Source organism: Melozone crissalis, unplaced genomic scaffold, assembly GCF_028551555.1.
Source record: "Melozone crissalis strain CALT ecotype California unplaced genomic scaffold, PUWL_Pcris_2 ptg000029l_1, whole genome shotgun sequence".
Taxonomy (NCBI): Eukaryota; Metazoa; Chordata; class Aves; order Passeriformes; family Passerellidae; genus Melozone; species Melozone crissalis.
In genome coordinates, this window is record NW_026535807.1 from 13,972,015 (window position 1) to 13,984,109 (window position 12,095).

Here is a 12,095-nt window from a genome sequence, read left to right on the forward strand (position 1 = left end):
AGATGTTCAGATGTCACTCAAGGCAAACACAGCAAAACAGGAAAAAATTAAATCTCTCCTTCAGCATGTAAATACAAGAACATCAGTTCTCATCAGCACAATAATTCAATCTAATCCCACCTGAGAAGCATTCCAAAAGTAGTTTGGAAAAAGCATCTGTGTGATTGCACCTCTGGCACCCACCTGGCTGTCAAGGAGTCTGTCAAGCCACTTGAACTGATTGATGATGAGCCGGGGGAAATTTGTTCCAAAGGTGCCCACACTGGAAGAGCAGAAAAGGATACACAGCTCAGTCACACCTACAGAATCCAGAGCTCTGCTGCTGGGCAGCAAGAACAACTAACCCCATTCTTAACTGGTCACTAATACACAGAAAGAACTTCACTCTTCTTACAGTTTGATAGGAGACAAATGTAACAACATCCATTTTCCAGGATTCCCAAAGGATTCACAGCACAGTTAACAGCTTATCACTTTTACATCCAAGATCCTTTAGAATTCTTGGGTGAAAACAGTTCAGACCTTGTGACTGTCTATGTTAAACCCTCCTCAAACAAGATTTCAGTCTGAGACAATTTCTTGGACTACAGCTCTGTGCAGCATTTGTATGCTGTATTTCAGCACTGGAACAAAAGTTGCAGCAGGAACAGCCTCAGCTTCTTTCTGCCCCTTGGCCTGCCCCACTAACTCTGCAGTGAGCATCCAGGGCACAGTAAGAAGAGATGGAAAGAAAGAAAATCGTATCTATATCTTGGGGCTGACATGTAGCATCCAATTTTACTCAGACTTTGGGAACATCAAGGAATCACTGTTAATTCTGTCCCCCCAACTACTCTTCTCCACTTTGAAACATGTGGGTCTTCCCAGAGGTCTTTGTGAAACAGATGAACTCCACATGACTGCAGTGAAGGGTTAAACAAATACATTTTGGACATTTTTTGGACTACACCCCTGTGCAGCATTTGTATCCTGTATTTCAACACTGGAACAAAAACTGCAGCAGGAACAGCCTCAGGTCCTTTCTGCCCCTTGGCCTGCCCCACTAACTCTGCAGTGAGCATCCAGGGCACAGGAAGAAGAGATGGAGTGGCCAAGTCTTGCCTGTTTTACATCTCAAGATCTCTCACTCCACTGTGGTGTTCCACATTCAAAAACCAAGAGATGATCTTTCAATTTCCCTAGTTTGAACACAACTTGGAATTTTAAAAGGAGATTTGTTTGCATCTCCCAGCCTCCTAAACTCTGCCAGCAGGCACTTCCATCTTTTTTTAAATGATGAGACACTCTCTAGTTCCTCTGCTGAAATAATTCTAAGCTTGTGTCAGTAGCTGTGAAAGCACAATCAATCAGTGCACAATGTCTGCATTTCATCTTCTAGAAATCTGTCTTCTGCTCTATGGACTCACCAATTTAAGGCCATGGTACCTCACAGATTATTTTACACAGGTATGAAAAAAAACCCCACATCAGTGCAAACTGCCAGCCAGGTAAACTTGAAGTAACAGCTAAAGTCAAACTGCTGGTGATTGTCCAAAAGAAATTTCATTTCAAGGCAGAGAGAAGCCAGTTTATACTCACATGTCAAAAAAGAATTCAGGGATCTTTTCCAACAACAGTGTTACGACAGCAGGCTAAAAGAAAGTAAAAAAACAACATTAGGGTGATTTACTTGTGCTGTGGTACTGCCACCCAAACTGACCTTTCAGAAAAGATGACATACACACAGAGAATAAAATGCTTGAAAGGCTCAATAAAGTATTGCCTGTATAAGAAATCTCTTGCCTAATGCCAGAAATGAGGCACACAGCCTAAGAAGTGAAAACCACTTTTCAGAGGGTTGTATAAACTACCCACATAACCCAGCAGAATATGGCCATAAGGGCAGGATGTACAATTCCTCTGGACCAATGAACTTCTTTTTCTCAGACCCTGAGCTGCTCTTCACCACTCAGAAAATTAAAGCATCAATTTTAGATAAGTTTGAAAACAGTGCCCAGCTCTAGCACTTAAAGATTCTCCACAGTGGAAGTGGTTATATCTCATCAGAATTTCCTATGGCTGACCTGAGCCATCATCTCTCATTCTGCCCCTGTTCACCTGTGAGGAGAGTCTGGCTCTGTGCTTCCTACACATTGCAACCAGGTATTTGAAGACCATGAAATTTCCCTTAATCTTCTTTTAAAACTGAACAAACCCAGTTCCCTCTGTCTCTGCTTGTCTGCCATGTGTCTCAGGCCCTAAGTATCTTTGTGTCCCTGCAACAACAAACTGGACACTATTCCAGATGCAGCCTCACCTGCCTCAAAACCAGCTCTATTAATCCTTTACTTAAGTAAGCAAAATGTTCCCTACAATCAAAAACATTGTAAAGAGCAAGGTAAGGTTCCCATACCTGTAAGATCTTAATCCCAAGAAGCAGTTTAATGAGGCTTTCACAATATGAGTGCACCAGATTCCTGCAAGATGAAAGATTCCACCATAGTTGTGTCAAAAACATGCTGGGAGAACAGGCTGTAACTCTTCCCAATTACTGTTTTCTTTTAAAAACTACATACAATGACTTAAGGTAGCACATGGCAATCACAGACACATAAAAAGATGTACAATTGCACTTTAGCTCTGAACCAGCTCACTTTCTACAGGATTAAAAATGTGAAAGTCTGTGGTGAAGCTGTATCTCCTGGGGAAAAAAATCTTAAAAAGGAATTGACCTCCACCAGCCCTGGCAAATTTTTTCCAGAGTATTTGGTTGTTGCCATAAAATGCCACAGAATCCAATGTGTGCCATGGGCAGGCAGTAAATTCTGTGACTTAACACTCTAAACTCCCTGCTAATTAACAGCAATTGATTACACCAGCCATCCTGCCTTGGTGTGCACCTTTAGCTGCACCCTGGTGAATGTCCCAGCACATCTCCAGAGACTGGCTCTGACTGAAGGGGAAGGCAAAACTCATTTTCTCTACCTGGACCCCTCAGTCCGTACAGGAGTGCAGGGCAAGAGGCAGTTCTTGAACTGGTTCCTGTCCTTGATGTGAGACTCCAGGCCACTGATGAACTGCTTCACCACCTGCAAAGCAGAGAGAAGTTATCCACCCTGAAGGGACACCCCAGCCAGCTGCTGTCCTTTAGGATGCAATTTGCAAGCAGATGATGAGAACCAGGAAGAGCTAATCTGGGAACTGCAGACAGAAACTGTGGTGGAAGGAATGCTGGATAATAAATGAATGCTAGTCGAGACCATTTCCAGAGGAAACAGTGATTACTCTGCAAAGCAACTCTAAAGTAAGCGTCTCACATTTTACTTTGATTTAAGAAGACTTTGCCTTTCTTCCTGTTCAGCTGAGATAATGTGACAAGGCCTACACCCAAAAAACATTTGCAGTCAAATCATTTGCCTCAGGACTTTCACCTGGACTTGGTGTCTGGGGAGGAGCACCACATCATGGCACTGTTAATGCTGCCAGCTCCCACCCAACACAAAACCAAACCCAGCTCCCACCAGAGAGCTATGCAAGCGATTTGTCTGCTGTGAGAGTCTTTGTCTATTGAATAATATTGCCAATATTATTGGCAATTAATGAAAATTAACTATTATATTATTCGCAATTAATGAAAATTACTTTGACAGTCAGAAAAACTGTGGGACTAAAAGGCTGGAACAGCAACACTAAGAGAACTGGAAAATCTTAACCACAGAAATCCAGGACAAGCTGCTGTGTTGCACACTTCTGTATGGGACTAGCAGGGACAGGCAGCTGCAGTTGCATATTTTCCTACTCAGCAAGCAGCTTTAAAGGTGGCTCCTGCCAGAGTTACTTACAGCTGGGTAAGTAGGGTGCTTCTCCAGGGCCAGGCAGAGCTTCTTCTGGAAAGCTATTTGATCAACAGCTGAGGAGACAGTTTAGAAAGGAAATAAAGAATGAGACAATCTGTCCATACAACATCCTAACAGCTACACCAAGTACAAGCTCTCAAGCCCATCCAACAACATTTTGCATTTGCTCTATTGAGAAGTGCAGTTGGCAAAAGCCTGAGTGGAATCAGCACTTGTGCTTTCTCTAGTCAGGGCTGAGAGCAGCACTGAAACACTGAATACAGGGCTCCCTGAAGGCATTGCCTGAAATGCAAGGCAACAATGCCATGTTTGCTTCCCCATTTCAGAGCTCCTGCCTTTGCAATTCAATACTGCAATCACAGATGCAGTCTAATACTTTTCTATGTACCTCTAATAATCTTTCAGAAGTCTTTAGACTTAACAGGTATACACCCAAAGAGGTGGAATAATGAGTCTAGGTGCTGCACTGAATTCAGCAGGAGCAAGAGGTGTATAACAAATAAGAGGCCAAATGAAGGTTTGCTGGAATTTTGAAACAAGCTGGCTCAAGCACTTTTGTGCTGCAAATAAAACACATCATTGCTTTGTACTATCCATCCTTGCAGGTTTTGATCTGAAGCAGAAACAGCAAATGTTGAACTCATACCTATTTCATTCTGTCCCTCCCCAGCTTTCAGCACAATTCCTGATGTCCTGAGGAGCTCTTCAAAGACTCCCTCATTCTCCAATCCACAGAAGGCAGAGGCATTTTCTTTATCAGAACTCCGTGACTTCTTAGCTTCTGAGAAAACAACACATGCTGCATCAAATACATAAAAAATTAGCAGTTTCATTAACAATCAGCATTATCAGAACTGCCATTTTGGCCTTGCCCCTGCTTGGGAGCTGTTGCCTCTATTAATGGGTCTCCACTCCACTAAGATGATACCCAGGCACCTACTTGCCAAGTCTGTCTTGCAGCTCTCTTCAGAAGCATCAACTTTGGACAATTTCCTTTTTGAAACCATGGTAACAAAACCTTTGTTGTTGCCTAAAAAAATGCAGGAAAAAGACAAGTGTTTTATTCATCTCTTTTCTAAGCAGATCTAGAATGTACTAGTGAATAGAAAAAGGGAACATGACAGAAATTGAGAGTGCTCAAAGAAAGACAGATTGCCTGGGTAACCAATATCACACATTTTCCTGCTGTGCAGGTTGAAATTTTAGAGCTTGTCATATTTAAGTAGCACAATATACGCCTTTTTCTAAAATTCAGTTCCTCATGAAACAAGGCTTGGCCTTTCATTCAGACACCAGGCAAATTAAATGGCAAAATAAAATGAGCAACTATGAGGACCCAGATTGCATCCACTGAGCTAAAGTCAAGCTCTCCACATGACAAAGCAACAAAGGATTCACAGATGGGTGCTCATGAGCCCAAACACTGTAAGTGATCCTGTTCATGCCCCTAACCACGAGTCATAGCCAGTGAGCTCTGTCAGCACAAACCTCCATCTCACCATCCTCTTTTGGGGGGTGGCAACAATTAAAAAGAAAAATAAACTCAACTCACCTTTAAAACTTAAAGGTTATGAAAAAAAGATGTGTGTGCATCTCACGCTAAATTTCAGCTGCTTGGCAGAGGCTGGTAAAATAACTTATTTAAAATACCAGCATGGAAGTGGAACAGTTTAAAAACAAAAGTGCAATGAGCCTTTCACAGCTGTTTCAGGTGTATAAATATCTGAAAGATGGGCGCCAAAGCGATGGTGCCCGACTCTCTTCAGTGGTGCCCAGTGACAGGATAAGGAGCAATGGCCAAAGCTAAAACACGAGAAGTTTCATTTCAACATGACCAAAATCTTCCTCAGGTTGTGGACGGCAGAGCACTGGAACAGCTGCCCGGGGAAGGCGTGCCCAGGCATGCCCAGGGAAGGACTCTCCCTCCCTGCGGACACTCCCAACGCAGCCGGACCCGCTCCTGTGTCACCTGCCCTGGGTGTCCCTGCCCTGGCTGATCCCCAGAGCTCCCTTCCAGCCCCACCGCTGCTGGGGTTTTGTTCTGGGTGGAGGCATAGCCTGACAGCCCAGCCTGGCCCCCCTCCATCGCACCTACTGCCAAAGGTGGGCAGTGCCTCAGGCGGCGGTTCCAGCTCAGCTCAGCTCAGCTCAGCCCGTCTCACCTGTGCCCACCTCACCTGAGCTGAGCCGAGTCGAGTCGAGTCGAGCCGAGCAAAGCCGAGCTCACCTCCCGTCCTCTCCGGGCAAGGCAAGGCAGGGCAGGGCAGGGCAGGGTGGGACACGCCGCTGTCCCCTCACGCCGCTCCCGCCACTCGCGCTCGAGTTTCCCGCCCGCGGCGCGCGCTGACGCCGTTCCGCCGGGGGCGGAAGGGCCGGGCCGGTCCCGGAAGCGGAAGCGCGGCGTGCGGCGGCGGCCCGGTGTCGGCCGGAGCCGGGCCCGAAGCGGCACCGCCGCGATGAGCGAGCCCGAGCTGCTGCTGGACTCCAACATCCGGCTATGGGTGGTGCTGCCCATCGTCTTCATCACTTTCTTCGTGGGCATGATCCGGCACTACGTGTCCATCCTGCTGCAGAGCGACAAGCGCCTCACGCAGGAGCAGGTGTCCGACAGGTCAGGGCCCGCCTCACCCCCGCCCGCCCCGCTCCCCCGGCCCGGCCCGGCCCGCCGCTAACGCCGCGTGTCTCTCTTCCAGCCAAGTCCTGATCCGGAGCAGAGTCCTTCGGGAAAATGGAAAATACATTCCAAAGCAGGTAGGGAGCTGCGCGCTCGGGCTGTACAAGGGTGGCTGGGGGCTCTGCCCGGGCAGTGCCGCGGGACGAGCAGCGCCCGCGGGTTCGGATGCTGCCGGGTCACCCCTGGGCACAGCAGTGTCCGTAAGGGCACATTCCCAGGAATCTTGGATACAGCACCGCCGTTTATGTCTTTTCCTTGACATTTATGTTAGCTGTCACTGCTCGATGTTTTAACTGCGTGCTGACATAAGATGTGCCTCCAAACTGCTGTGTTTAATATCTGCCAGCAAGCACACAGGGATGTAATGCTAGCATGGGATAACGAGGTGGTCATACAATGTCAGCTGAAATATTTGCTAAACTAAAAATGCATCGCTCATGTTGGCTCTGTTGGTACCAAGTGTGTATTTTGTGAAATCCAGAGGTCAGTTGGGCGAGTGAAAATGTCCCGTGTATCAGTATTGGTGCTCCCCGGCACAAAGAATTTGCACAAAACACTAAAAGCTCTTTAATTAACATGGGTTTCTCTTCAGAGAATTCTTATCGTTACTTTAAGAATTTTAGAGAGCCAGAGATCTGTACTCTGGATGCAGAAAAATATGATGAGCTTCAGAACACATGGGCAGTGAGGCACCTATCCCAGAAAGAACTCACAAGATGTCTGAATGTCTGAGCAAGAACTAATGCTTCTGTCCTTTTACTTCTTACGGTGTTGGCGTTGTCTTTCTCTGCTTTCAGTCTTTCCTGTCCCGGAAATATTTTTTTAATAACCCCGAGGATGGATTTTTTAAGAAAACAAAAAGAAAGGTAGTGCCTCCTTCACCAATGACAGGTATGTTAAGGTACCCCAACTGCAGCCAGGTAGAAAAACCTGCAGTGTCTGCTGAGGGTGGAAGGTGAATCAGCTCTGCAGGGAGCTCGGGCAGTGTGAGGGAGGGGGTGGGAGTGAGATCCCTCTCTTGGAAAACAAAAACATTAGATTGCTTCACGTTGCTTAACTTCAGCCTTGAGCTGCTTGCAGCATCTCAGGAGGCCTGACCTCCTCAGGGTAGCCAGGAGTGGGAGTCCTGCTCTTGTCTCCTTTTGCCAGTGTTTTGCTCCAGCTCCCAGAGGGTCTTCTCTAAAGTGATTTAATTTAACTAATGTATACAGCAAAATAGGAGCTTGTCCTTGCTCTACCCAGGTCAGCTCACAGGGGTCAGGCAAGTCCAGAGATCTGGGGCAAGGGATGGGGTCAGGCACAGCACAGAACAGAACACAACACAACACCTCTGTGGCAGCAGTCTCCACCACATTGGCTGCTCATCTCCTTTTGCAAAGTATTGTCAGCAATGGAAAATTGTAGATACTGGAACAGGAGTGTTGTCTCATGCAGTTTCCTAATTAAATTATCTGACATGCAATGACTTGTTTCTCTTTATTGTGATGTGCTGCTGCTTCACACCCCATCTGTGATTTGCAGATCCTACCATGCTGACAGATATGATGAAAGGGAATGTAACCAATGTTCTGCCTATGATCCTCATTGGTGGCTGGATCAACATGACATTTTCAGGATTTGTCACAAGTAAGTGTCTGGAGTAACAAGGGTTTGCCTGTGTTTCTGAAGATGGCCTTGAGGGTCTGAGCTGCATCAGAGATTTGCTCCTGACCTGAGAGCAGTCAGTTAGAAGCAGCATAAATTTGGCTTGTGGCACTGCTGCTCTTCACTCCACAAACTGCACAAATTTGCTTGTCCCATTGCAAAGGGTGGAAATTGTTTTCTGCGTGTTGGTCATGCTCTCCAAGAAAACAGCTCATATATTTGGGAAAAACTGTAGTGTCAAAACCAGTATTTTATTAAAACTGCCTGAAATTCAGGTTGATGCAGTGGATTTTCCTCTGAACCTGTCCAGGGAATTGGTTACTGTGTGGAGTGTACTCATCAAAAATACTTACTTAAATTCATAATTCTGGGGGTTTTTTTCCATACTGTTAATGTGATAACTGTTTCTTTAACAAGGGATATTCCCTTTCACAGTCACTGAAGTAACACCTGTGAGGGTTTGTTCATCTGATTCAGTTTCAGAAAGTCTTTTCATGTTAAAATGAATACAGAACTGCAGCTTTTTCAAAAATCCAAGTTAACTCTTTATTGTACACATTGCAGACTACATTAGATGTAATAAAAGAGCTACCTGCTCCTTTACCCTGTGCTTTGCAGTCATGCAGTGTCACTTTGTGGAACTGGGCTTTTTTTTCTTTACCCTGCAGCAAAGGTCCCGTTTCCCCTGACGCTGCGTTTCAAGCCAATGCTGCAGCAGGGAATTGAGCTGCTCACTTTGGATGCATCCTGGTAAGTCCCTGTCCTCAGCAAGCAAGGCCCAGTTCCCACTTGGAAAATGTTGAATGTGTTAACAGCCCTTGGCTGGTCTGTGTGTGCTGCTGGAATGAGGTCATGAGCCAGCTTTGAACTGACAACTGTGCTTGTTCTGATTTGTCAGGGTGAGCTCTGCTTCCTGGTACTTCTTGAATGTGTTTGGACTCAGAAGCATTTATACTCTCATCCTGGGCCAAGATAATGGTAAGGCACTTGCCATTTCTGGGAACTGGCTGCTCCTTCCATGGGATGTTGTCTGAGGCAGCCAAGAAGCTCCTGAATTCTTCTCTTGTTTCTGTGAGGTTACTTACTGTCCATGGGCCAGGTTTGACATCTCCTGCACCAGCCACTGGCTCATAAACTCCCATGTTAGCCCAGGCTTGCTTTCCCATCAAACCAGTGTGCAAAGGTTTTGTGCTCAGGTTTGTTTTATTTCTAGCAAGTACTGGCTTTAAGGAAAACTGCAGAGATTTCCTAATGTTAGATGTGGGGCAGGACAGATGTGCATTGGGGATAGAAAACTATTTTCCTCAATTTTTCTGCAGGTTTTATGTAAATCTGGCTAAGACAGAGCAGGTTGGGAGCAAGATGTCTTGTGAGGACTCCTGGCACAGCAGTGTTGCATTGTGGCTGTTGCTGCATTGTTCTCATCTACAGATAAAAACCTTCCCAACTGCACCATGCTCCAGGAAATGCTGTTTAATAGCACAGAAATCAACCTCTCATTTCTCATTTGCAGCTGCAGATCAGTCCAGGGTGATGCAAGAACAGATGACAGGGGCAGCAATGGCCATGCCAGCAGATACTAACAAAGCATTTAAGGTACAGTATTCCCACCTGCACTCCTGTTTGTGTGAGCCTGCAGGGTTATGAGCTGCATGTAACTCATCTCCATGTGTCAAGTAAGGGAATTGCTCTGGATTCCTGTTCCTAAAATTAGAGCTGACAGCTTATGAAGGCTGTGGGAGTTACTCTGGGTCTGGCAGAGCCCAAATACCCTGAAGTAAACCTGACAGATCAGTCATTGCTGGTACAAAAGCTGAATTTATGTCCCATGCTTTGCTTTTGCTGAGGAAGGGGTTTTTTAACTTGAGGTATAGTTCCAAAGCAGAGGCTGGCTCTTCAGAAGTTGTGTTAATAGTACAGCTGAGCATGAGTCCAGCATGATCCTGATGGAACTTGGGTGAGAAAATCAAGTAAGCCAGTCAGTTCAGTGGAAAATCCATCAGCAATTTACTGTCTTGCAGTTCTCCTAAAACACTTTCCACAGGCACTTGCTTGTTAGACTGCCTGTGCCTTTCACAGGCCTGTTCATGGCCAGGTTTATGCACGAAGGACAGACCTGGTTTCTGGTTTTGTGTGCTGTAGAAGATGTTTAGCCACACATCATCTGCTGCCTGGGAAGCTGGGATGGTCTGCTCCTGCAGTTTGTTTTCAGTAACCTTGCTGGTTAAAGATCCCATAGTACCCAGGCAGAGGCTCAGCCAGGGCAGAGGATGGCTGCAGCAGTGCTGGAGCTCTGGCTGTTCTGCCACATTCAGCACTGAGGTGCAATTCTAGCCAGGACTGACTCCACTTCCACCCAGTACTGGCTCTCCACAGCATTTCTGCCAATTCAGCCTTGCAGGGACCAAAACCCACTACATGTTCCAGCAGAAACAAAAGGGAAAAAGCCCATATTGCAGGAGAAGTGTTCTGGCCAAGAAATACAAATCCCTTGCTGGGCATCATGTGACATGGTTTTTTACAGGCTTTGTGCACAAGTCTGTGATCAGGTGCAAAATTTTTGGCCTCTTACCTGTTGTTATCAAGTAACTCTGAACTAAAGAATTACCTCACTGCAAAGCACTTGGCCCACCAGAACAGAACTGGCTGTTACAAAAGCTATGGACTGTTCCAGAAGGTTAGAGGGTTGGCAGAAAGTAGATAATGTAGTTTTTCTAATTTCTGTGATGCAATTTGTATTGAGCAACTAACATCTAATTAAGCATAAACCACTGATTTCAGAGAGTTGATATGATTGCCAGGTTTTTAATAGAAATCAGTGTTTGTTGCAGTTTTTAAAGCAGGCACTGCTTTGTGTAGTTCTTGTTTAACTAATCCTTTGTTACTTTTCCTTCTCTGCTTCTGTTCACTGCCAATGCAGACTGAATGGGAAGCCTTAGAATTGACAGATCATCAGTGGGCCTTAGAAGATGTAGAAGAAGAGCTCATGGCAAAAGACCTCCATTTTGAAGGCATGTTTAAGGAAGAACTTCAGACCTCCATCTTCTGAATTTGAGAATATGCTTTTGTCACTTCTTGTAAAAGTTATTTGAAAAGAAATCTGTTATCTAGAACTATATAATGTATTTTAGCAAGGCTGCAATTAAAATAAAAACATCATGTTCAGAACTGCAGTGCCCTCACTTTGATTTGAGCCCACAGACACGCACACACACTATTTCCCCATTAATTTAATAATTTCCAAGTCTATTTGTAAGCACCTGAGTGCCCACACAGCCTCTCCTGCCTGTGAGCAGGGTGTTGCAGAGTGCCTGGCTGTTATTTACTGGGCCAGGTTGGATAATAAATGCTTTAAGTTGCCCACCTTGCACTGTAGAGAACAGGGAGCAACTGTTCCTGGCTTATCCCTCTGTAGAAACTCCTCAGACCTCTTCCCCAACCTAGAGAAATGCTTTGCAAAAAGCTCTTCCTTACTCAGGCTGTTATTAATTTCCCCCTTCTTTATTCTGAGCACCTTTTTCTCAGGGTAACACTGTAAATCCTCTCAAGGCAGGAGCTGTGCCAGGACTGTGACACTGATTTTCTGTTCTCACCAAATACCTTCCCAGGGAACAGGGAAGGTGCCCCTTTGCTTTCCCTTCTTCCCACAATGGGTTTCATGTTTTGGGGACCAGCCCTTCACAGCAAAGCTCAGCAGCCCTGGTACTCCTGGAGAAAATGGACAGAAGGAAGACCAGAACTCTCAGGAGTTTGCAGAGGAAGGATGAAACCATAGCTGAGGCTGTCCAGTGCCACAAAAAAGCAAGGACAGCTTTGCTAGAGCACCAGGTACCAGCAACCCAGCACTGCAGAGAGAAAAGGCAACCCTGGAGCAGAGTGAACCCTCAGCTGTGCAGAGCTGTGCCCTCAGCAGCTGATTTCCTCCCAGATCCCCACTGGCT

At 45.9% G+C, this 12,095-nt stretch overlaps 2 protein-coding genes across 2 annotated transcripts in view; one reads left to right on the top strand and one right to left on the bottom strand.

Annotated features, from left to right (window-relative positions):
* Positions 1-4,843, bottom strand: part of FANCD2 (FA complementation group D2) — a 34,508-nt gene extending 29,665 nt beyond the window's left edge. The window contains exons 1-7 of the mRNA XM_054281040.1: positions 4,777-4,843; positions 4,483-4,617; positions 3,822-3,889; positions 2,965-3,068; positions 2,393-2,456; positions 1,579-1,631; positions 184-262 (exon numbers count right to left, since the gene is read on the bottom strand). Of these exons, the coding sequence (XP_054137015.1) occupies positions 184-262; positions 1,579-1,631; positions 2,393-2,456; positions 2,965-3,068; positions 3,822-3,889; positions 4,483-4,617; positions 4,777-4,843 (570 nt within the window). The remainder of the gene's footprint in view (positions 1-183; positions 263-1,578; positions 1,632-2,392; positions 2,457-2,964; positions 3,069-3,821; positions 3,890-4,482; positions 4,618-4,776) is intronic.
* Positions 4,844-6,233: 1,390 nt separating this feature from the next.
* Positions 6,234-11,322, top strand: EMC3 (ER membrane protein complex subunit 3). The gene is made up of 8 exons (XM_054280981.1): positions 6,234-6,447; positions 6,530-6,587; positions 7,308-7,401; positions 8,032-8,136; positions 8,823-8,904; positions 9,053-9,132; positions 9,668-9,750; positions 11,075-11,322. Exons 1-8 carry the CDS (start codon positions 6,293-6,295, stop codon positions 11,201-11,203), a joined length of 786 nt encoding a protein of 261 aa, XP_054136956.1. The 5' UTR covers positions 6,234-6,292; the 3' UTR covers positions 11,204-11,322.
* The last annotated feature ends 773 nt before the right edge of the window (positions 11,323-12,095 follow it).